Below are 23754 nucleotides of genomic sequence, written 5' to 3'. Positions count from 1 at the left end.
TGACAGTCAAAATATAAAAGGACTTCACAGATACGATAAAAAATATAATAAAAATGTAATATATAAGAAAAATGTTTAAACTTTTACCAAAATTAAATAATAATAATATTTAAAATTTCAAACAGCCTCCCTAGAACACCTAGCAGAACTACTTATAGAGCCTCTGAGCACAGGATGTGACTCATTCAAGTGTGTTTATCACTGTCAGATTACAGTGCAAATAGTAACATTATTTAAAAATCAACTTAGACGATTGTGCAGCGCAAACATCGGAGCAGAGCTGTATCACACTGGTGTAAAGAAGAACATGTGGCACTTTCTTGATCAGGGAGCAGCTCCTGTATTCTTAAGCCTGTTATCAATGATCACGTTTGATTGCGATAGAAAGCTTTTGTTCTTTCAAAGTTGACATTAAACATTTGTGTTCGAACTCATCATGTGGACATGAGACTCATTAATGCATTAATAGACTACCTGTTTTTTCATGGCTTTCATTCATGCAGAGATGTTCAGGGATTCACGGCATAAAACCCTGTTCTGTTCTTAGGAGTGTCCCCCTGTTGGAAAGCATATAAACGTGTCAAATGTGTATTTTCACATACAAAGTGATGCAAATATATAGGTGATATATATCAACACTGCACAGTTGTTCTGTAGCTTTGCAGTACTTACAACCATTACTGGGGTTGACATTGGTTCTGGCCTCGCTGGGGTTGGAGGTGAGTACACTGGCAGGGCAGGTGCATGAGGGGGTTGTGTCTTTTCATTGTAATATGGATCCTGAGCGGTGTCCATGAAACCGCTTTCTGTTTTCTTACAACACCATCGAACCAACTGAAGCACAGAGCATCAAAACAGAGTTAAGGGCACATCACATTACCTTTATACTGTATTAAAAAAAACAGAAATCCAAAGACTGATTGACCTCTATATATGTTCAACCTAACATTTTAGAACAGACCAGCAAATAGTCATTTAATCTATTTTTATTTACCCCAAAACACATTATACTAAACCTGCTTGATAACTTACCATCATGATAAAGATGATTACGAGTAGCAACAAGATGGCAGCAGCTAACACTAAGAGGGCTATAGCCCATCCAGGAACCTGGTCACTGCTCCCATTGTTGCTGCTGCTGCCACCTGATGTCAGGGGATCGTTGGGCTTTTCAGTTGAGTTATGTGGATTCACAGTAGTGTTGTTCACAGCTGGGTACCTATGATTTGCCTTGGTGGTTGAGGCTGGAGTTGTGGGTCCAGTGCTAGTTGAAGGTGCTGTGGTAGCTGTAGGTGTTTTATTTGTTGCAGTAGACGTAGGTGTTGTAGTTGTGGGTAGTATGATTGTAGATTTAGGTTTTGACTTTGTAGTAGTTATGTGTGTGGTGGTTGAGGTAGTTGTAGGTCGTGTGGGTTTTGTTGTGGTAGTAGGAGTTGGTGTAGTTGTAGGTGTTATTGTGGTAGTTGTTGGTGTTGTTGTTGCTGTGGTAGTTGTAGGTGTTGTAGTTGTTATTGTGGTACGTGTAGGTGTTATTGTGGGTGTTGTTGTGGCAGTTGTAGGTGTAACTGTAGTTGTGGTTGTAGGTGTTGTGGTTATAGTTGTAGGTGTTGTTGTGGTTGTAGTTGGGGGTGTAGTTGTAGTTCTGATTGTAGGTGTGGTAGGTGTTGTGGTTATAGTTGTAGGTGTTGTTGTGGTTGTAGTTGTGGGTGTAGTTGTAGGTGTTGTGGTAGGTGTTTTTGTAGTTGTAGGTGTTGTTGTAGTTGTGGTTGTAGTTGTAGCTGTGGGTGTTGTTGTAGTTGTGGTTTTTGTTGTAGTTGTTGTTGCAGTTGTGGGTGTAGTTGTGGGTGTTGTAGTTGTACTTGTGGGTGTTGTCGTGGCAGTTGTAGGTGTAGCTGTAGGCGTTCTGGTTGTAGTTGTAGGTGTTGTAGTTGTTGTTGTAGTTGTGGTTGCTGTTGTAGTTGTAGGTGTTGTTGTAGTTGTGGGTGTAGCTGTAGGTGCTGTTGTAGTTGTGGGTGTAGTTGTAGGTGTTGTAGTTGCTGTTGTGGTTATAGGTGTTGTTGTAGTTATGGGTGTTGTAGTTGTAGTTGTGGGTATAGTTGTAGTTGTAGGTGTTGTGGTTATAGTTGTAGGTGTTGTTGTGGTTGTAGTTGTTGGTGTAGTTGTAGGTGTTGTGGTAGTCGTGGTAGGTGTTTTTGTAGTTGTGGGTGTTGTAGTTGTTGTTGTAGTTGTACTTGTGGGTGTTGTCGTGGCAGTTGTAGGTGTAGCTGTAGTTGTAGGCGTTCTGGTTGTAGTTGTAGGTGTTGTAATTGTTGTTGTAGTTGTGGTTGCTGTTGTAGTTGTGGGTGTAGTTGTAGTTGCTGTTGTGGTTATAGGTGTTGTTGTAGTTATGGGTGTTGTAGTTGTAGTTGTGGGTATAGTTGTAGTTGTAGGTGTTGTGGTTATAGTTGTAGTTGTGGTTGTTGCTGTAGTTGTAGGTGTTGTTGTAGTTGCTGTAGGTGTTGTTGTAGATTTTGCGGTGGTAGTAGTCGTGTCTAATCGTACTTTATCAGGTGTTGTTGTAGTTGGGGGTGTTGTAGTTGTTGTAGTTGTAGTTGTAGTTGTAGTTGTTGTTGTAGTTGTTGTTGTAGTTGTAGTTGTAGGTGGTGTTGTAGTTGTTGTAGTTGTAGGTGTTATTGTAGTTGTTGTTGCAGTTGTAGGTGGTGTTGTAGTTGTAGGTGTTGTTGTAGTAGTTGTGGGTGTTGTTGTGGTAGTTGTAGGTGTTGTTGTAGTTGTTGAGGTAGTTGTGGTTGCTGTGGTAGTTGTAGTTGTTGTGGTTGTAGGTGTTGTTGTAGGTGTAGTTGTTGTGGTAGTTGTAGGTGTTGTTGTAGGTGTAGTTGTTGTTGTAGCTGTTGTTGTAGTTGTTGTAGGTGTTGTTGTAGTTGTTGAGGTAGTTGTGGTTGTTGTGGTAGTTGTAGTTGTTGTGGTTGTTGGTGTTGTTGTAGCAGTTGTTGTGGTAGTTGTAGGTGTTGTTGTAGTTGTAGTTGTAGTTGTGGGTGTTGTTGTAGTTGTAGGTGTTGTTGTAGGTGTAGTTGTGGGTGTTGTTGTAGTTGTAGGTGTAGTTGTAGTTGTTGTTGTAGTTGTAGGTGTAGTTGTTGTAGTTGTAGGTGTTGTTGTAGTTGTAGGTGTAGTTGTTGTAGTTGTAGGTGCTGTTGTAGTTGTAGGTGTTTGTGTAGTTTTGGGTGTTGTTGTAGTTGTGGATGTTGTTGTAGTTGTAGGTGTTGTTGTAGTTGTGGATGTTGTTTTAGTTGTAGGTGTTGTTGTAGTTGTGGATGTTGTTGTAGTTGTAGGCGTAGTTGTTGTAGTTGTAGGTGTAGTTGTTGTAGTTGTAGGTGTAGTTGTAGTTGTAGGTTTCGTGGTGGTAGTAGTCGTGTCTAATCGTACTTTGCCATCTAAAGAAAAAAAGTATTGATTACAAATATAGAACATCACTTCAATTTGTACTGATCACTGAGGAGGAACTATTATAATTAAAGCTGCAAGCAGCGATGGTCGGGCCCTCGCATATGCGCACGTCGAAATGTGCGCATGTGGAAATGGCCACACCGTTTCCCCAAAATTAATCATTTTGATAAAAGTTTTGGTAATTATAGCGCCCCCTAGAGACGAAATGACACCATATTTGTTTCCTGGACTGGGGACAGCGCCTCGAAGCATGACATCAAATTTGGTTCCGTTTCGCTGAAGCGTTCCTGAGATATGAGCTCACATGCAATTTTGTTCATTACAGCGCCTCCTCGTGGACAAATGAGTTGAAATTATTTCTCAGATGTCAAGTCCAAGGCCTTGACAACATCCATGCTTAGTTTGAGGTGGATATGGTCAATATTGTCCGAGCTGGACGTCATCTCGTAAAAGTGGTCTTTTTTGTCTCCACTAGGAGGCGCTATGAAAATCACAGAATATTTTTGTGGAAATGTATTCTAGGCCAGACTACCGTTGTATATGAGAAGTTTTGTGAAGATTGGAGCATTTTTCACAAAGTTACAGCACTTGCGAAATGGGGAATTTCGTGGCCCCGCCCCTCTGACATAGTAAATCAAAAAGTTATGATTTTGATAACTTTTCATTGTCAAAGCCTCATAAACCCATGCAGCAAGTTTCAAGAAGATCGGACGAAAGCCCTAGGAGGAGTTCATTCAAATACGACCCCTTCTCAACAGTTCGAAACACAGAAAATGGTGATTTTCATGCTTAAATATGTCACTTCCTGTTAATTTTACAAATTGCTCCAAGAGACTTTTTTGTAGGTCTTGTGATGCCCCATAACTCAGCTGAGTTTCATAACTCTGTGTTCAAAACTGTGGCGGGGCTGCTTCAAAGAAAAATTCAAGGGGGCGCTATAGAGCGATTTTGCCCCTCCCCCTCATTAATTATGCAGCCGAATTGTGCATAATACTGCTGTTAACAATCACAACAAGTTTCAGACAGCTCTGACAAAGTATATGATAGCCGCACAGTTTTGCCCGAAAATCAGCCCAAAAGTCAATGGAGTCTTGTTTTTTTGTGCAGCGTCCACTTTGACGCACCGTCACGGCCACGCCCTTTTATGAAAAGTTGAAATTATTTCTCAGATGTCAAGTCCAAGGCCTTGACAACATCCACACCTAGTTTGAGGTGGATATGATCAATATTGTCCGAGCTGCACGCCATCTCGTAAAAGTGGTCTTTTTTGTCGTCACTAGGAGGCGCTATGAAAATCACCGAATATTTTTGTGGAAATGTATTTTAGGCCAGACTGCCATTATATATTCAAAGTTTGGTGAAGATTGGAGAATTTTTCACAAAGTTATAGCACTTTGAAATTTTATGGAAAAATGGAGAATTTCGTGGCCCCGCCCCTCTGACATAGTACATCAAAAAGTAATGTTTTTCGATAACTTTTCATCGTCAAAGCCTCATGAACCCATGTGCCAAGTTTCAAAAGGATCGGACGAAAGCCCTAGGAGGAGTTCGTTCAAATGCGACCCCTGGAAATGAGCCAAAAAACCTGAAAAGTCCAAATGTGACAAAAATTGGACGCCGTACGGTTCACTGTAGCCCGGGGCACCAAGAGACTTTTTTGTGCGTCTGGGCATGTTACATACTCCCACCAAGTCCCGTACACGTGGGCGAAACCGTGGCGAGGGGCACCTCCAAAAACGTACACGTAGGTGGCGCTGTGGAGGCATATGCGTACGTCCATGTGTGAGACCCCCAAAATACGTAATTTTACACCTGACATTGGGGGGGTAGGCAAATTTTCGTGAGTTTTCGGGGGGATATGGGCTGTCGAAAAGGCGATTTACTTTAGGAAGATGAAGAAAAATAAAAAAAGGGAAGAATAAAAATAAAAAAAATAATAAACATTTGAAATACAATAGGGCTTCGCACGGTTTCGTGCTCGGGCCCTAACTATGTACAAAATGAGAACTTACTAGTATAGCTTAGATTAAATTGGAGAGTTTGGGATTCATTCTTCTTGACATAATCATAAAAATATATCTGGATGATGGATGGAGTGATAAGGGTATTGAAGACTACAGTTGGAGTTGCAATCAATGATTTAGGTGATCCAGACCTTTGAAAGAAAGTACATAGTACAGTAGTTATAAGCACAGTGATAAGAAATAACTATATTCATATAATTTGCGATATTCTGATTGAAGAATCATTCCAATCAATAGCATACAGTGTGGCTAGGAAGTCAAGTAGTATAATAAGGCACCCAAATACAGTTCCTCCATGATTAGGAGATCAGCGATGTTGACGATACCTGAAAGTCATTGCTGAAACACCTCCATACAAACAGGTAGGGCAGCCAAAGATGTTCTGAAGCTGCAAAACAAAAAAGAAAAAACAGATCAATCAACACTTTTTACTGTGACTTTGAAATACAAAGGTAATAGCACAGTGTCAATTGAAGCATGTACTTTCATGTATTGTTGGACACATATGCATGTGTTTCAGTTTTAATATTGTCAAGTGCAGCACTATAGGTGACAGGATGAGCTGTGAACTCGCCAGTTAGAAAGCCTGCTGATCTGAACTGTTGCACACTAAAAGCAGAAGAACATTCATACCAGACAATTCTGAAAAACTCGTTCTTAAGTTTAGTACCAACATTTGTAGAATCTTTGCTTTTTTACAGTGTCTGCCCATGAAAACTTTGGGATAGTTCATCAATCTTGGATATACTCAATACAAAGTGAATGTTTATTTCAGGACTGTGAGGGGACGCAAACTTGTCTCCCCTTACTATCAAGCACTTTCACTGTAGGGGACCAGAGCAGTAGCCTATACCAAAGTGAAGTGTTTTACCAGATTAGTACTCCTCTTTATTGGAAATCTGTTAATGATTGGATACCTCAGCTAATCTGACTCATCTGAAGCTGAACCGCAGTTATATAAAAGTTCTCTCTGAAGCTGGTGCCTGCCAAAGACTATTTGTGATGAAAGAACCTCCACTACACATGGCATCACCAATTCTTCCAGATTGAAGGAAATTAATTCACCGTCCTCAATAGTAGATACTGAAGTGGGGATAATCATCTATTGTTATTCATCTTACCAAGTCACCGACTTCTTTATATAAGGTCTGATATTCCTCAGAAGCTTGGTTCAGCAGTTCTTTGGTGAAGACTTTGTTAGTGATCTCCATTGGAAGATAGAAGGAGTATCGTGGAGTAGTGGGTTGCTCTACTTCGAGTAGGTTAGGCAGGCGAAGAGACTGAACAGTCAGAAGCTCTGCAGGTTTCAGTGTGATATATTATCATTAATTTGACAGAGAAACAAATATCAAATTTAACTCTAGCTCAAGAAAAAACAGTATTGATTACAAATGGATAAACTCACTTCTCATCACTGAGAAGGAACAATTATAATTATGTTATCTTGAGAAAATTAGATCTTACTAGTATAGGTGAGATTAAATTGGAGAGTCTGGGGTTCATTGTTGCTGATATACTCATCAAACATTGCCTGGACGACGAATGGAGCGATAAAGACACTGTTGAAGACTACCGTTGGAGTTGCAATCACTGATCCAGACCTTTGAAAGAAAGTACAGTTATAAGCCAAGTGAAAAAGAAGTTAGAAACATCTATATCCAACTTTTTTTGTAAGTAAGTACATTTACTTCCATTTTTCATCTAAAAATACTGTTGCACTGAATACTCAAGTGCTGGATAGTAAAAAAAAAAGAGCTGCATAAAAGATACTGGAAAAATTATGATACCTGAAAGTCATTGCTGAAACACCTCCATAGATAGAATTTGTTATACATTTATTGACATCAGGGCAGCCATAGATGTTTTGAAGCTGCAAAACAAAAAAGAAATGAAACAAATTTATCAGCAACTTTTACCTTAACCTTGAAACGGAGAGGTAATAACACAGTGACAATTGAAAGGTGAGATTGGCTCGGAAAACTAGTATCTGTAGGATTAAAGCTTCTTCCAGGTTACAGGACATGAATTCACTTACCAAGTCACTGACTTCTTTATACAAGGTCTGATATTCCTCAGAGGCTGAGTTCAGCAGTTCATTAGTAAACTTTCTGTTGGTGATCTCCATTGGCAGATAAAAGGCAGACTGTAGAGAACTGGTTTGCTCTGCAGCAGGAGGCTTAGGCGGGTGAAGAGACTGCACAGTCAGAAGCCCTGCAGGTGTCAATGTGATATATTATCATTAATTACCAGAGAAAACGTGCACCAGAATATCACTCATAGACTGATGTTTCTAATCTGATTTGTCTCTTCAAAATCCATTGGCAACATTAGTGTAGCAAAATGTGAAAATGAAAGATAGATGACCTTAGATTAGTCTTAGATTTGTGTTTGGCTTTGTTGTGTATTCTATTTTCAGGCATGGAGAGAGCTGCAGATGGACTGTATAATGAAAAATATTCTAAAATAAATCACACAAATATCCAAATATCAGTTGTATAAATCTGTGACCCCATCTGTATATTAAGTAGTTTCACACAGGGTGAACCCAGAGGTTGAGAAAGAATGGTTTTGGAATGGAAGTTGTTTTTTCAGCATTATGAGGACTCACTAAAATGGGACTTTATGACCATAATAAGGTTTTTACAAGGTCAATAATTAAGTTTCAGTCTCAACTTTCAAGCCAAACTATGTTTTGAGTGTGCTCAGAGGCCAATGACATTGGCTGCTTTAGAAAAGCCACTATATTGGCCCTGTGGGGAGATTGATTTGTAAAAAAATATATACCATTTAAAATATTAAATTGTCACTAGGATTGTGGCATTTAAAATCTGTTATCTCTTGTGCGTATTCATTAGAACTAAGTAGTCTATCTGTAAATGATACAAATATCAGCCACAATGCTCACTTTATTCTTTCAACCACCTATTAATAAATAAATTGAAATTTCTTACCTGAAATAGCCATGGTCAATAAACACAAAGTATTGATCCTCAGCCATCTCGGTTGTACCATGGTGAATACAAGTCAGGAGATTTTAGTCCAGTACTGCTCTGGTGATCTCTAAAATGATATTACTTGATTACATAAATGGTGTTGCAGTCTATTATGTCAAGGTATTTATTCATTCGGGATAAGAATGGGCAGGGATTAGAGGCTGGACCACAAATGAATGATTTCTCTTTGATTACTGATTCTACAAACCACACTCAAAGGCAAATGTGTTTCATGTACGCCCTTAGAGTTTACTCTGGCTGGAAAACAGCCAAGCATAAAGTTTTTTTATTACAGTTATTATCTAAATTTAGTAAGTTCACGCACAAAAGAAATTTGTGGTAGGGACCCCGGTTGCGATTAATTATCACAATATAACTAAAAGCTGCTTAGCTTTTGTTTGAAATCAAATCTACTGAGGAAAAATCCTCCATACTTTCCCACTGAATCATTGATTTGAGTTACGCACACAGCAGTTATTGTCACTACATGACAGTGCGGCAAAAAACTATTTCAAAGCAATGTTCATGTCAGAAACAACTTTTTTTTTACCACTTTATTTTTATTGACTTTTAATTTATATACAAACACAACACAACATACACGCAATGGAAAAGAAAGTAAAAGAAAACCCCAGAATGAAATGTCCAGGTTGGTGTATCTCCACAGAGCAAGCTTCTATGTACTATCTACATACATTATTCATTGTCCTGTCGCCAACATGCAAACGTTATCCATTTCTCCTGACACTCTTATCTTATGAGTTAACAGCTCCATCTTATTTATACCCATCACAATTTCCAGCCATTTGTTTGTGTTGGTGTCTCAACTATAATCCATCTTCTTGTAAAAGCCTGCAGATATCCGTCTTCTCTTTTTCCAACAGTGTTCTTTCCAAGCACATAAAGATGTTGTTCTCCAGATATGTAGCCATTCATTTTCTGGTAGGTTTTGGAGATGTTATGGAGATGCTGTGTAGGATGTATAGAAGTCAGGAGAACTACCACTTGATGTACGCAGTCAACTGTTGAATGAATTTCCAGAGAGCAGTTCCTGTACTCTTATGTCTGTGATGATGTAAAGCTTTTGTTCTCTCAAAGTTAACATTAAACATTTGTGGGCACATGTACTGGTCACATTGTAAAACAGTTCACTGGACTCAAAAGTCTTATATAGCTCGTATAACCGATCAGCCATTAATATACTTGGATGCATTAAGTAGACTACCTGTTTTTTCATGGCTTTCATTCATGCAGAGATGTTCAGGGATTCACAGAGTAAAACCCTGCTCTGTTCTTCTTAAGCGTGTCCCCCTGTTGAAAAGCATATAAATGTGTCAAATGTGTATTTTCACATACAAAACGAAGCAAAATATCAACATCACTTACAAAAATGACTGGGGTTGACATTGGTTCTGGTTTCGCCGGGGTTGGAGGTGAGTACATTGGCAGGGCAGGTGCGTGAGGGGGTTGTGTCTTTTCATTGTAATATGGATCCTGAGCGGTGTCCATGTAACCGCTTTCTGTTTTCTTACAACACAGTCGAACCAACTGAAGCACAGAGCATCAAAACAAAGTTAAGGGCACATTACATTACCTTGTATATGTATGTGTACATATATAAAAAACAGAAATCCAAAGACTGATTGAGCTCTTTTTTTACACAGGAATCTTTAGTTTGACATTTATTGGCCTTTAAATTGGACAGCTTCAGTTTAATTTCAATCATAAGCATTTACTAGAATATGTCATATAGAGCTGAGCAACAAAAACAGTAGCATAAACTCACCATCATGATAAAGATGATTATGAGTAGCAACAAGATGGCAGCAGCTAACACTAAGAGGGCTATAGCCCATCCAGGAACCTCGTCACTGCTCCCATTGTTGCTGCTGCTGCCACCTGATGTTGGCGCATCACTGGACTTTTTAGTTGAAATACTGTGAGACTCCATGGGCTTATCATGTGGATTCACAATAGTGTTATTCACAGCTGGGTACCTATGATTTATCTTTGTGGTTAAACTCACTGTCTTTGTAGTAGCTTTGGATGTGGTGGTTGAGGTAGTTGTCAGTGTTGTAGTTGTAGTTGTGGGTATTGTTCTTGTGATAGTAGGTGTTCTTGTAGTCATGGGTGTTGTGGTAGTTGTAGGTGCTGTTGTAGTTGTTGGTGTTGTTGTGGTAGTTGTGCGCGTTGTGGTAGTTGTAGGTGTTGTTGTAGTCGTTGTGGTAGTTGTTGTGGTAGTTGTTGTGGTAGTTGTTGGTGTTGCTGTGGTAGTTGTAGGTGTTGTTGTAGTCGTTGTGGTAGTTGTTGTGGTAGTTGTTGGTGTTGTGGTAGTTGTAGGTGTTGTTGTAGTTGTTGTGGTTGTTGGTGTTGTTGTAGCAGTAGTTGTGGGTGTTGTTGTTGTTGTGGGTGTTGTTGTAGTTGTAGGTGTTGTTGTAGTTGTTGTGGGTGTTGTTGTAGTTGTAGGTGTTGTAGTTGTTGTTGTGGTAGTTGTAGGTGTTGTTGTGGTAGTTGTAAGTGTTGTTGTAGTTTTTGTGGTTGTTGTGGATGTTGTTGTGGTTGTTGGTGTTGTTGTAGCAGTTGTTGTGGTAGTTGTGGGTCTTGTTGTGGTAGTTGTAGGTGTTGTAGTAGTTGTTGAGGTAGTTATAGGTGTTGTTGTAAGTGTAGTTGTAGTTGTAGATGTTGTTGTAGTTGTAGGTTTTATCGTAGTTATGGTCGTAGGGTTTGCGGTGGTAGCAAATTGTACTTTGTCATCTAAAGAAAAAAAGTATTGATTACATTGACAGATTCAACATATTGATCACTGAGGAGGAACTATTATAATTATGTACAAAATGAAAACTTACTAGTATAGCTTAGATCAAATTGGAGAGTTTGGGGTTCATTCGTCTTGATATAGTCATCAAACAATGCCTGGACGATGGATGGATCAATAAAGATACTGTTGAAGACTACAGTTGGAGTTGCGATCACTGATTTAGGTGATCCAGACCTTTGAAAGAAGTACAGTTATAAGCACAGTAGTTAAATGAAATAACTATATTCATTTGTGATATTCTGACTGAAGGATCATTCCAAAAAAAGCAGCATAAAAAATTATGTGTGTATTTAAACATATAGCCTCATTGGTTATAAAGAATTGTTCTTAGCAACAACATGGATGTCAATGATACTTAGTGTGGCTAGGAAGTAGTATAATCAGGCACCCAAATACAGTTCCTCTATGATTGAGAGATCAATGGTGTTGTTGATACCTGAAAGTCATTGCTGAAACACCTCCATAGAAGGAATTTGTTGGACATGTATTGACGTCAGGGCAGCCATAGATGTTTTGAAGCTGCAAAACAAAAAAGAAAATAAACAAATACATCAACACCTTTTACTGTAATGTTGGACACATATCATATACTAGATTTCAATAAAGTCTTGTTATTTGTGGAATTAAAACTTCTTCCCATTTGAATTCTAGGACATTAATTCACCGTCCTCAATAGTAGATACTGAAGTGGGGATAATCATCTATTGTTATTCATCTTACCAAGTCACTGACTTCTTTATACAAGGTCTGATATTCCTCAGAAGCTGGGTTCAGCAGTTGGCTGGTGAAGACTTTGTTGGTGATCTCCATTGGCAGATAGAAGGCGAATCGTGGAGTACTAGTAGTAGTGGGTTGCTCTACACCGAGATGGTTAGACCGCCGAACAGACTCAACAGTCAGAAGTCCTGCAGATTTGAATGTGCTATATTATCATTAACATCACATTAATATGTACTGATAACTAAATAGTTATAATTATGTACAAAATGAGATCTTACTTGTATATCTTAGATCAAATTGGAGAGTTTGGGGTTCATGGCTCCTGACATAGATAACAAACAATGTCCGCACGATGGCTGAATTGATTTGGACACCATTGAAGACTACAGTTGGAGTTGCGATGACTGATCCAAATGATCCAGACCTTTGAAAGAACGTAATTATAAGATATAAGCATGGATGCCAATGATACTACAATGGGGAGTCTTCACTGTATTGTATATATACATCTAAATACAGCTCCCCCATGATCAATGAAGTTGATGATACCTGAAAGTCATTGCTGAAACACCTCCATAGAAGGAATTTGTTGGACATTTATTGATGTCAGGGCAGCCATAGATGTTTTGAAGCTGCAAAACAAAAAAGAAAAGACAAAAATACATCAACACCTCAGACCTGAAATCTCTTTTAAATTGCATGCAGTGACTATGCCAAAGTCCACTTTTGCTTGCAGGTGATCCAATCATTTCCATTAACTTCTATGAGGTGGCAGAAGACACACGAGATGACTGTACTCACCTTTGCATGCATGGAGACACTACAGGGTCCAGTGATATACAAGTTTTTTGACATAGTCTTGTTACCTGTGGAATTAAACCTTCTCCAGTTTTATATAATGATCTATTGTAAGTCATCTTACCAAGTCACTGACGTCTTTATACAAGGTCTGATATTCCTCAGAAGCTTGGTTTTGCAGTTCTTTGGTGAAGACTCTGTTGGTTATCTCCATTGGCAGATGGAAGGAGAATGGTGGAGTAGTGGGCTGCTCTACTTCGAGTAGGTTAGGCGAGTGAAGAGACTGAACAGTCAAAAGCCCTGCAGGTTTCAATGTGATGTATTAACATTAAGTTGACAGAGAAACATGCACCAAAATATCACTCATATATTAATGTTTCTAATTTAATCACATCAAAACCCATTGGCAACATTAGTGTAGCAAAATGTGAGAATGAATGTCTAAATATAAGTGATGTTTTAATGACGACTACAGCATTTCTCAACCTTTTCCACCACCTGTGACCTGATTTGTAGGTTTCACCATTCCAGTTTCTTACTCTGTTTTGTCAGATGGTCTTAAATGTGTGTTTAGCATTGTTGTGTATTCTATATGCAGCATGGAGAGAGCTGCAGATGGGCTGTTTAAAAAAAAACGTGCATCAAAACTATATCATACAAATATTGTTGTATAAATCTGTAACATCATTTGGATATCAAGTAGTTTCATGCAGGGTCAACCAAGAGGTTGAGAAAGCTTTGGCCTTTTTGTAGATGCAGATGTAGATTCAGCATTATGAGTGTTCACTAAAATGGGACTTTAAACCCTTTAACATGCATCTTGCAAGGTCAGTGATATAATATAATATTCAGTCTCAACTATTAAGCCCAAACCAAGACAAAAATATTTTGATTGGTTTGTTCACTAGGATTTTGGCATTTAAAATATGTTGTCTCAAGAGCATGTCCAAGGTATTAAATTCACTTTAGAGAATCATATCAGTGTTTAAGTCAAGAAATATCCAGGAAAAACACCAGAATAGTCTTCAAAGCAGGACATTTAACAATGCTCACTTTATTCTTTCAACCAGCTATTAATAAATAAACATTTCTCACCTGAAATAGCCATGGTTAATAAACACAAAGTATTGATCCTCAGCCATCTCGGTTGTACCATGATGAATACAAGTCAGGAGATTTTAGTCCAGTACTGTTCCTGTGGTCTCTGAGATGGTCTTGCTTGATTACATAAATGGTGCTGTAGTTTCTCATGTCTCATGGTATTTATTCATTCAGAATGGGCAGGGATTAGTCCACAAATGAATGATATCTCATTGACATTACTGATTCTACATACTTATACATACTTAAAGGCAATTGTGGCTCATGTACGCCTTCAGAGTTTACTTATTGGCTGGAAAATAGCCAAGAGAGTTTAATTTAGTTTGTGTAAATATCTTTATGCTGCGTAAAGTTTTTATTACAATTATTATCTTATCTTAAAGAGATTTGTGGTAGGAGCCTCCATCAGGATTAATTATCAAACTAAAAGGCTTGGGATAATGTTTAGCCTTTGTTTGAAATGCAGTCCTCCATACTTTCCCACTGAATCAGATTGACTTGAGTTACGCATGCAGCATTTATTAATTGTCAGGAACTGTAAATATAGCTCTGTGTGTTTGGTGTCTGATACTTACTGCTCCTATTAAGATTTACCTTAAAGAAAAAAAACATCATACTACTACTATAATCACTTTAGTGTTGCTGACTACACAAATGCAGATGTTGGATGGCAAAAACCAGTTTCAAGTTTTCAAGATGTTTCCATGTCCAAGTCCATGATAAAAAGATATGGTTTCTTTATTTAAGACTTAGGTTTTATTGATTGCCATTAGCATACAAACACAACACAACATACACACAAAAGAAAAGATAATAAAAGAAAAACCAAGAATGAAACGTCCCGGTTGCTCCAGATCTCCACAGATCCAACTTCCATGTAACAATCACTAATTCATTGTCCTGTTGTCACTTCAAACCTTGTCTATTTCTCCTGACACTCCTCCTCCTGAGTTCTTAACTTTTGAGTTACATCTTATATAAGTCCATCAGGTCATTTGTCTTGTGTTTCAACTTTAAACCTTGTAAGAACCAACAGGACTTGGCAGTCTTCTCTTTTACAGACAGACAGGGTTCTTATAAATGGGGCATAAACATGTTGTGGACTGTTGCGTTCTCCAAGTTTAAATTATGAGTTGTTTGTGGATCTACATTGAAATGTACTTGGGAGATTAGATGTGATCCAGGTTTTGAGGTTCTCTGATTATGTATAGGAGTCAGGAGAACTATCTACGGAAGCCCTAAAAGGCCATACATACATACATTTTATTCCACCCGTTTTCTCGTGATAACGAGATACAGTCGTCCCTCGCTATAACGCGGTTCACTTTTTGCGGCCTCGCTGTTTCGCTGATTTTTTTAGTGTAATTTTGCATGCTTTTTTTTACAGCGTACTGTACAGTATGAACGCACATTGTGTTCTGCGTCCTGATTAACTAAGGGAGTACTGCACAAAATGTGTGTAAAAAGCTGTATAAAAGTGTGTGGTTAGGGGTTTTACGGCCTTAAAACATGTATAACAATTGTAAAACTTACTTTGCGGATTTAGTTTATTGCGGGTTATTTTTAGAACGTATCCCCCACGATAAACGAGGGACCACTGTGATTTCCTCCGCTTTCCCGTGATAACGAGATAATTAATTCGAGATCTTGAGAAATTATGGATCAAAGGGATTTTACAGTGGCGTAATAGGTTTGCTCGCTCCGTATCATGGACTACATGCATTTGCCGTACATTCTGTAATACGGGCGCACTTGATTTAATACACTAGACCCGGGGTTCCCAACCCGCGGACCGGGGTCCGGATCCGGACCGGATCGCCATATCATCCGGACCCGAGATTAATTGTAGATTTTTTTTTTTTTTTTCCCGCCCCCCCCCCCCCCGCATGGTCATGGCCCGCGATGGACTTGTCAGAAAAAAATTTGGCCCGGGTCCAAACTTAGTTGCCAACCCCTGCACTAGACTATTGTTTTGTTTTCTCGAGATCTCGAATTAATTATCTCGTTATTACAGGAAAACGGGTGGAATAAAATGTATGTATGTATGTATGGCCTTTTAGGGCTTCCATACCCAACCAGAAACGTACTACAGCTGTTCTGGGAAAGCTGGACAATCAGGTTCAGCAGGTGCAGCAGGTGTCTCATCTGAAATGCAGCAGTCGGTTTGTTCCGGCAGGTGTCGCTAACTCAACACCGAGGACGCGCAGCTGCCGTTTAAACCTCAGCGAAGAAGAACCCGGAGCAGCAGCTAGCCACATTTTCTCGGAGGATTTTCACATTAAACAACCAAAACGTCGTACGCAATGAGGTGATTATGATGCCAGAACAAACGAAACGTTAAAGAAATAAGTCACTTTGTAGTTTGTGGAAGCTTCAGCTCCCTGTGCTCGGCTAACACGAAGCTAACTGCGTGTATTGTTTGAGCGGCGAAGCTAAGCTAAAGCTAGCTCCTTTATTGTTAATTAATTAAAATGTTTAAATTAAAATTTGACGTTTTCTAAAGCTGCGGAGCCGGTTTGTGTAGTTTAACCACAGGAGACACAGATCAGCTGAATGAATGAGTGTGTGTGTGTGTGTGTGTGTGTGTGTGTGTTAGAGAGATTTCATTCGTGTGTGTGTGTGTTAGAGAGATTTCATTCGTGTGTGTGTGTGTGTGTGTGTGTGTGTGTGTGTGTGTGTGTTAGAGATTTCATTCGTGTGTGTGTGTGTGTTAGAGAGATTTCATTTGTGTGTGTGTGTGTGTGTGTTAGAGAGATTTCATGTGTGTGTGTGTGTGTGTGTGTGTGTGTGTGTGTGTGTGTGTTAGAGAGATTTCATTCATGTGTGTGTGTCTGGAGAAATGTGTGTGTGAGCTGTACCGACATGTGTTTCTGTGTTTGTGTCCAGAGGGGACCGCGGCAGGGGCCGGGGAGGCCGCTTCGGGTCCCGAGGAGGACTGGTCCAGGGGTGAGCTACTGTACACACACACACACACACACACACACACACACACACACACACACACACTGCATTTGTTTGCAAAGCATGCGAGAATCTAAGCTTGAAAAATGAAATGTCAGCAGGTCTCTAGTTCAGCTTCATGTACAGATCCAGCTTCAGCAGAGTTTGAGGATTCAAAAAATATTTAAACACAAGTTTCAGTCATTTTTGTGGCCACACAAGAAGAGAAGAAGAGCATGTGACCGGCATCTTTTGTGAGGATAAGCAGTCACAGATGGATAAGACTCAATAAATGAGACAAAAAGATGCTACCGGCCTGAGAAATCATGTTTTTCCAACTGTGACACGGCCAAAAACACAACGTGTGGTTAGTGGAAAGACCTTTTATGATTCAGAGGATGAAAACCTGCACAGAGTCACAATCTAAAATAGAAAATGTATCTTTGTTTTAACATTCAGCACAGCACAGTCAGAATATCATATGGCAATGACAATAACGGGGAAATAACATTACAATAATTAAGATTTTAACCCAAAATACACACACACACGGTTCACGTAGAGAGATGATGGAGCCACCGGTCCACCACGACACCCTCCGCTTCCCAAGCCAAGTCTCTATGGACTGAGCTGCTGCCACAAACCTCAAAACAACAAAACAGGTCGTATCTCTTCCAGCTGGGACTGATCTTGTTAAACTAACTTTAATCTACAGCCAGTGTCTGTTTCTGAATGTTACAGCAGATCATTGTTTTTTACTAAGTGTCCGAGCAAAGAGGAGCTTCCCCCGGCATCAAATCATGGCTAGACTGAAGGTTTCACACTTTCACAGTCGTGTTTATCACAGATAGACGCTGGCTGTGAATGAAGTTAGTTTAACAAGCCTCTGATGACGCACAGTGGAAGGGACACAACTCACAAACGTGCTTAGAAATACTGCAGAATCATTCTTTAATATATTTCATAACTTATTCTTCTTGCGATGTTTTCTGAATCTTCAAACATTCAGACTTCAGCATGCTCCCCCTGCTGCACATTACTCTCATCAGATCTTCTTTTGTTCTCCGCTTGAAGTCGTCATCACATCTTTTCTTTATTCCCGTTTAGGTACCGTCCGTTTGTCCCGCACATCCCATTTGACTTTTATGTGGTGAGTATAAAAAGAAAATGGGTGTTTGCAAACATGCAGCTTTGTGGCAGCACATCACTCTCCCCTGTTCAGCTTCTGTTCCCCTCCTGGTGTGAGCCATAGTGTGTGTACTGATGCAGATTTGTCGTGTATCACCAGTGTGAGATGGCGTTCCCCAGAGTGAAGCCTGCGCCCGATGAGACGGCCTTCAGCGAGTGTCTGCTGAAGAGAAACCAGGACCTGAGCCCCACGCCTGCAGAGCAGGTCAGTCCACGGACAGACACCGACCACACATGTGTGTGTTGATTTACAGTCACTGACAGTCTCTCTCTCTTCTGCGTTTTTAGTCCTCCATCCTGTCCCTGGTCACAAAGATCAACAACGTCATCGACAACCTGATTGTTGCCCCGGGCAACTTTGAAGTGGTGAGTCCTAAAAAAAAAAAAATCTAAAATCCTGAAGCAGCTGAACACACAGATTGTAGTTCACATGTTAATAATAATGACGTGTGTCTGCCTTCTCATAGCAAATTGAAGAGGTGCGTCAGGTGGGCTCCTACAAGAAGGGCACCATGACAACGGGACACAACGTCGCCGACCTGGTTGTAATCCTCAAGATCCTCCCGACACGTGAGTGTTCAGTGGGAAGTCCGCCAGGTTCATCAAACACTTGAAACTTGTATATCATCATAAAAACTGACATCTGTCTCACATCAGCATCTCTCTGTCGTTCATTCAACAAAAGCCAAAGATCCCAAACGTCTAAACACAAGCAGCTGAACAACTTCACCTAGTCTAAAACTGACCCGTGCATCAAACATCAGGCTCATGAATATCGTTTTTCTCTCGCAGTGGAGGCTGTCGCTGCTCTCGGCAACAAAGTAGTGGAGACCCTTCGCACACAGGACCCGACCGAAGGTAACAACAGCGAGGGAGCGACTGACGGAAAGCTCAGAGACGTAAACGTTGACTGTTAATGTAACAGCTGACTGTGTGTCTGCCGGTTTCAGTGCTGAGCATGCTGACCAATGAGACGGGCTTCGAGATCAGCTCAGCTGACGCTACAGTCAAGATCCTCATCACCACCGTCCCTCCCAACCTGCGCAAGCTGGACCCCGAGCTGCACTGTATGTGCTTAGACACACACATGCACACAACTATCATAACTACATTTTGTGTACGCGTTGCCACAGATTCAAACGTCCTGTTTTTGTTCTTCCAGTGGACATCAAGGTGCTGCAGAGCGCGCTCGCTGCCATCCGTCACGCCCGCTGGTTCGAGGAGAACGCCTCTCAGTCGACGTGAGGAATCGTTTTCTGTCTGCACGTCTGTTTCATGTTTCAGAAACGCTGAACTTATCAGATGGTTTCATGTCGATCGTCCTCAGGGTCAAAGTGCTGATCCGCCTGCTGAAGGACCTGAGGCTGCGCTTCCCTGGCTTTGAACCTCTCACTCCCTGGATCCTGGACCTGCTGGTAAGACCACAAGTCACCCAGTCCCTCACCAGATTGTGTCGTATGTCGGTACACGTACACACTCTTCCTTCTGTTCCAGGGTCACTCTGCGGTGATGAACAACCCGTCCAGGCAGCCCCTCTCCCTGAACGTGGCCTACAGGTTGGTGTCGCCTCAGTTTCCATCCGTTGCAGATCTCTGCAGGTCGGACTCGGTCTCTAAACTTTGTGTTGGACTCTTTGTTTGTGTTTTTGAAGACGCTGCCTGCAGATGCTGGCTGCCGGTCTCTTTCTGCCCGGCTCCGTGGGCATCACCGACCCCTGTGAGAGCGGAAACTTCAGAGTGCACACAGTCATGACTCTGGAACAGCAGGTGTGTTTCTACTGCTGAACTGCTGACACACCGAGTCACTCAACCTCTGTTTGCAACGATGTCTGAGACAACTATCTCCTCAGAGCGTTGCATGAAGCTCACGACAGTGTGTTAATCTTCAGTTTTTGTGTGTTTGTACAGGACATGGTGTGTTTTACAGCTCAGACGCTGGTCAGGGTTCTCTCCCACGGAGGTTACAGGAAGATCCTCGGCCTCGAGGGAGATGCCAGCTGTAAGAACTCATCCTTTAATATGAGAAACTTCCAGCAGGGGGATAAAAACACATTGCTGCAGTGTCTTCATAGCTATAGTAATATCAGTGACTGTAACTCAGGTCTACAGGTAGTAACGTGCTGTAAAGACGCTCTCATCTTCTCCTGTAGGACCGCAGGTCACCTTTATTTTCTCCGATGACTCTGTCAGTCGTTTTCTCGATTCATCGACGAGTTGTTCGGTCCATAAAATATTGAAAAATGCTGATTGTGAAGTCCACAATCCAAAAAACATTCACATTTGACGAGCTGGAATCTGAGAATTTGGAAGTTTTCTCTTTATTATTTTAATAGTTGACAACTTATATCAATTAATGCACTGACCACTGCAGCTCTACATGTATGGAAGTTCTGCTGTTTGCTCAAAATATACTGGAGTTTAGAGATATCCCAGACATGTCACAACACTGTGAAGACAAGATTTATTAAATATTAATCATCAGCTGTCACCAAGATGCACACGACAAACGCTTATTAAACACACGAACTTCTATTTCTAAAACATTGTGCAGACTTTCATCTCAGCTTCTGTATTTCTGTTTTTCCCTCGTTTCACATGCTGACAAATATAATATAAAAACAATGCTAATCGGACTGTTGTTGCAGATCTGGCGACGGAGATGTCCACGTGGGACGGCGTGATCGTCACTCCGTCGGAGAAGGCTTACGAGAAACCGCCGGAGAGAAAGGAGGAGGAAGACGAAGCTCTGGAGGAGGGAGGAGACGGAGAGGACGAGAGCATGGAGACCCAGGAGTGACGGAGGAGGAGTTCAGGTCGGAGCGATCTTCAGTTTAACACACAGGGCTTAGTTATTTACAGAGTCAGTAACAAGGCGGCAAACATTCACCTTGTTACCTCTAACAGCTGAGGCTTTGAGGTCAACTTCTGTGGAGATTGTATTTGATTCCTGGTTTACTGTATGAAAGAAGTAAGCTGCTTTAACTTCTCTGAACACAGAGAACGTCCGCCTGATAACAAGAAACACGAAGCTGTAGCAACAAGTCTGTTTGGATGAAATCAGAGAATATTTGTACAGCTCTCGTTTTCTTGGTTAGTGGAGTATTCACCCTTTGATACAGACGTGCTGCAGCTCGGTTGGGATTGTGCAGCGGTGTCGTTTTAAACTCACGTCGTGGCGGTGTTTTCCCACCCTGACTTGAAATGATCGTTGTACAGACTTTACAACTCCGCACTGTTGTCGTCTTGACTTTGTGAAATGAAACCCGGCTTCGGTTTCTTCCCCTCTGCTGTGATTGTTTCTGCTTCAACGATAGAAAGAGTCGACATCGAAGGATAAAAAAAAAAAAAGCAACACAGCAGCATCAATAAAAGGAATCGATCGGACAACTTGAAACCGGTTCTCGATTCCCTTGTGTTCCGTGTAAACCGACCTCACTTTGACATCTACGGTCACTCGTAACACGCTCGTTCTTTCTCTTTCCACAGTGAACGTCTGTAAGCTTATTGAAGAAGTCCTTCAGCTGGACCGCGGCGCGTCACCTGAACAGAAACCGCAGATGACGACGACAGACGCCATCCCGAGCGCTCCGAGAAAGGACTGTCCTTGTTTATTAGTTTTTATTATGTTTTTATTTCCTTTTTTCTGTTTTTACTTATTTGTAACGGTCAAAAACACGGAACATTGAATTAAACTTGTTTTGTTTTTAATTTAGCTCGAGTCCTGTTGTTGGTGCCACAATGAAAGCGGACAGACAAACGGTCACATGCTCTTTATTATAACAGGCAGCAATATACAACAAAACAAAAGTGTAACGTTAACGGGTTACAGAAATATGCAGATGTTTTGACATTCGGATCATAAACCTTGTGTAGCATTGTGGTATTTAATCATAAACTTTTTAATTTATAGTTAGGCGCTCTAAAAAATTGAAAATACAAACTCGCTGTGTGTGAACGACGACGTCAGGCAGGTGCAAATTAATCAAAATCGTCTTGATTGGTTGTCACACAGCAATCAATCTCTAATTTGAGTCTAACCAGAGGAGAAATATGTAATCGCATGCGAGTTGTGTGCTGCTTTATCGTAACTTTACAAGCTCTACTTGTGCTGAGAAGTAACAGACACGATGCAGGATATCTGCCCTCGCTCAGCAGCAGCACACTCTGTATCCTGACTTCCACGTCGAGTTTTTAATCTTTATTTTCAGCCTCTAAAGACGACGTGAGTTTGTATTCTTCCCTGTAAAGACTTGTGTGAGCTGCTCAGCGACTGAGCACTTGAAAGCATCGTTGCAGACGGCGATGTATAGAGCGACGGTCGGGGATGAGGACGAGTGCGAGCTCTGTGTAGCGTCGCTACACTCCAGCAGTGTGTGTGTGTGTGGACCTGCGTCACAGCATATCAGTCCTCTTGATGCAACCCGTCACTTATTTTGAGGATATCTGAAGCACATCCTGCCTTTTGTTTCCTAAATGTGACCACAGTCCATCGGCAGCAGCTGCTCTTCATGATCAGTGTGTTAAACCTGTTAGTCTCAGCCCGACAACGCCTGGGTGTGGGGTCATGGCTTGAGTTTGAGCCAAGGGTGGATGATGGTGAGGATGGAGAGGACGGAGGAGGCCAGGCCGCACGCCCCGACAAAGCCTTTCCCCGTGGGGTAAATCCCCAGCCGGTCCAGCGGGATGAAGATATCACAACTGTTCTTCAGCAGGTCCAACAGCAGCGGCGGGTTGCTGTACAGCACGGTCGCCACCAAGTGGAGCCGTCTGCGGAGCCACGCGGACATGACGGGCAAGGCGACGGCGGCCGGGGAGACGGGCGAGGACGAGGAGGACAGGTGGTCGGCGGGCCCGTTGTTGCCGGGGTAAGCAGAGGGCGGGGACTTGGAGGCTCTGTAACGCTCCTCGCACTCGATGAGGAGGCGGAGCTCGTACACGTCTCGAGTCAGGTTGAGGATCAGAGCGAAGAGGTAATACCTGCAGGGGTCAACACACGGAGCAATTATTCATCTACTGCAGAGATGGACATGGTGAAAGTTTGAGACTAATGACGTGGAAATTAATCGTAATTATGTTCAGGGGGGTCGAGGCTCACACCAGGCTCGTCATTAACCCTGACAGAACTCATTAACAGCTGCTGGAAACTGTCAAATGTAGTTTTGTGGGATAACTCATCTTTGACCAACGAGAGCTCACTTATCTACACTGTCTAGAACTTAAGGCGATGTATGTGATCTTTTAATATAGCAGCAAACTACCTGCTGTGTAAACAGTGTATGTGGCGACCACTCAGAGTGCTTTTACGCTACATATCTCATTCACAAAACCATGACAACTGATGGCATTGACAGCCTTCAGGAGCTATTTGGGGGTTCGAGGACACTTCGACATGCAGACTTGGAGGACCGGGGATTGAACCGCCGATCATCTGATAACACTGGGGAACACGATTTTTGTTGAGTTAGGTCTGACAGCTGAGCAGAATCCAAAACTGATCTCAGTTTTTCTCTATCACGTCAGGTTTTTGAACTATAGGATCCCTCTTTTCTTATAAAATATGAAATATACTGTAGATATGTGCTTGTTTTCACTAAACAAAAGTCTGTGTAAGGATCTTTTTGCTCTCGCCAAACCATGGGGATACCAAATGCCAACTTTGTTCCTTTGGTCCACATCTGTAAACTCTTCTGACGCACTGCTTGCACACTTTGTGAGGGGCCCATGGCTTGTTG

At 41.3% G+C, this 23754-nt stretch overlaps 4 protein-coding genes across 5 annotated transcripts in view; 1 reads left to right on the top strand and 3 right to left on the bottom strand.

Moving 5' to 3' along the window:
* Positions 1–474: 474 nt before the first annotated feature.
* LOC113747350 (putative uncharacterized protein DDB_G0271606) lies at positions 475–8429 on the bottom strand. Its single transcript, XM_027286965.1, has 12 exons — positions 8417–8429; positions 7501–7676; positions 7382–7387; positions 2841–2966; positions 2542–2624; positions 2329–2489; positions 2209–2230; positions 1894–1956; positions 1567–1778; positions 1033–1481; positions 673–834; positions 475–557 (listed from the first exon to the last, which is right to left on the bottom strand). The coding sequence occupies exons 1-12, from the start codon at positions 8427–8429 to the stop codon at positions 510–512; spliced, it is 1521 nt and encodes a 506-aa protein (XP_027142766.1). The 3' UTR covers positions 475–509.
* Positions 8430–9637: 1208 nt separating this feature from the next.
* LOC113747494 (protein unzipped-like) lies at positions 9638–10618 on the bottom strand. The gene is made up of 3 exons (XM_027287426.1): positions 10245–10618; positions 9845–10006; positions 9638–9769 (listed from the first exon to the last, which is right to left on the bottom strand). The coding sequence occupies exons 1-3, from the start codon at positions 10584–10586 to the stop codon at positions 9719–9721; spliced, it is 555 nt and encodes a 184-aa protein (XP_027143227.1). The 5' UTR covers positions 10587–10618; the 3' UTR covers positions 9638–9718.
* A 5417-nt stretch (positions 10619–16035) lies between these two features.
* ilf2 (interleukin enhancer binding factor 2) lies at positions 16036–21732 on the top strand. Its single transcript, XM_019254710.2, has 15 exons — positions 16036–16203; positions 16782–16841; positions 17943–17985; positions 18124–18228; positions 18312–18389; positions 18491–18593; positions 18816–18881; positions 18974–19090; positions 19186–19264; positions 19351–19438; positions 19518–19579; positions 19675–19789; positions 19931–20021; positions 20668–20835; positions 21509–21732. The coding sequence occupies exons 1-14, from the start codon at positions 16199–16201 to the stop codon at positions 20817–20819; spliced, it is 1164 nt and encodes a 387-aa protein (XP_019110255.1). The 5' UTR covers positions 16036–16198; the 3' UTR covers positions 20820–20835; positions 21509–21732.
* Positions 21733–21777: 45 nt separating this feature from the next.
* pex11b (peroxisomal biogenesis factor 11 beta) overlaps positions 21778–23754 on the bottom strand; it is a 14899-nt gene continuing 12922 nt past the window's right edge. For both annotated transcript variants that reach the window (XM_027287520.1, XM_019254719.2), the window contains exon 4: positions 21778–22999. In XM_027287520.1, the coding sequence (XP_027143321.1) occupies positions 22585–22999 (415 nt within the window). In that variant the 3' untranslated portion in view covers positions 21778–22584. The remainder of the gene's footprint in view (positions 23000–23754) is intronic.

The sequence above is a fragment of the Larimichthys crocea genome, chromosome XIII (assembly GCF_000972845.2).
Source record: "Larimichthys crocea isolate SSNF chromosome XIII, L_crocea_2.0, whole genome shotgun sequence".
Lineage (NCBI taxonomy): Eukaryota > Metazoa > Chordata > Actinopteri > Sciaenidae > Larimichthys > Larimichthys crocea.
Note: the sequence above shows the minus strand (reverse complement) of the source record. Positions and strands in the feature narration are given on the sequence as shown.

Bases quoted from the DNA above. Each gene is read 5' to 3' on its own strand.
- LOC113747494 (XM_027287426.1), bottom strand. From the start codon at position 10,586: ATGACTACAAGAACACCTACTATCACAAGAACAATACCCACAACTACA. The intron at 10,007-10,244 runs GTGAGTTTATGC...TCTGTGCTTCAG, and splicing joins TAATCATCTTTATCATGATG to TTGGTTCGACTGTGTTGTAA. The intron at 9,770-9,844 runs GTAAGTGATGTT...GCTTTTCAACAG, and splicing joins TGTCAACCCCAGTCATTTTT to GGGGACACGCTTAAGAAGAA.
- ilf2 (XM_019254710.2), top strand. The intron at 19,091-19,185 runs GTATGTGCTTAG...TTGTTCTTCCAG, and splicing joins GCTGGACCCCGAGCTGCACT to TGGACATCAAGGTGCTGCAG. The intron at 19,580-19,674 runs GTTGGTGTCGCC...GTGTTTTTGAAG, and splicing joins TCCCTGAACGTGGCCTACAG to ACGCTGCCTGCAGATGCTGG.
- LOC113747350 (XM_027286965.1), bottom strand. The intron at 2,625-2,840 runs CAACTACACCTA...CAACTACAACTA, and splicing joins AACACCTACAACTACCACAA to CAACAACAACTACAACAACA. The intron at 2,231-2,328 runs GCAACCACAACT...AACACCCACAAG, and splicing joins CTACACCCACAACTACAACA to TACAACTACAACAACAACTA.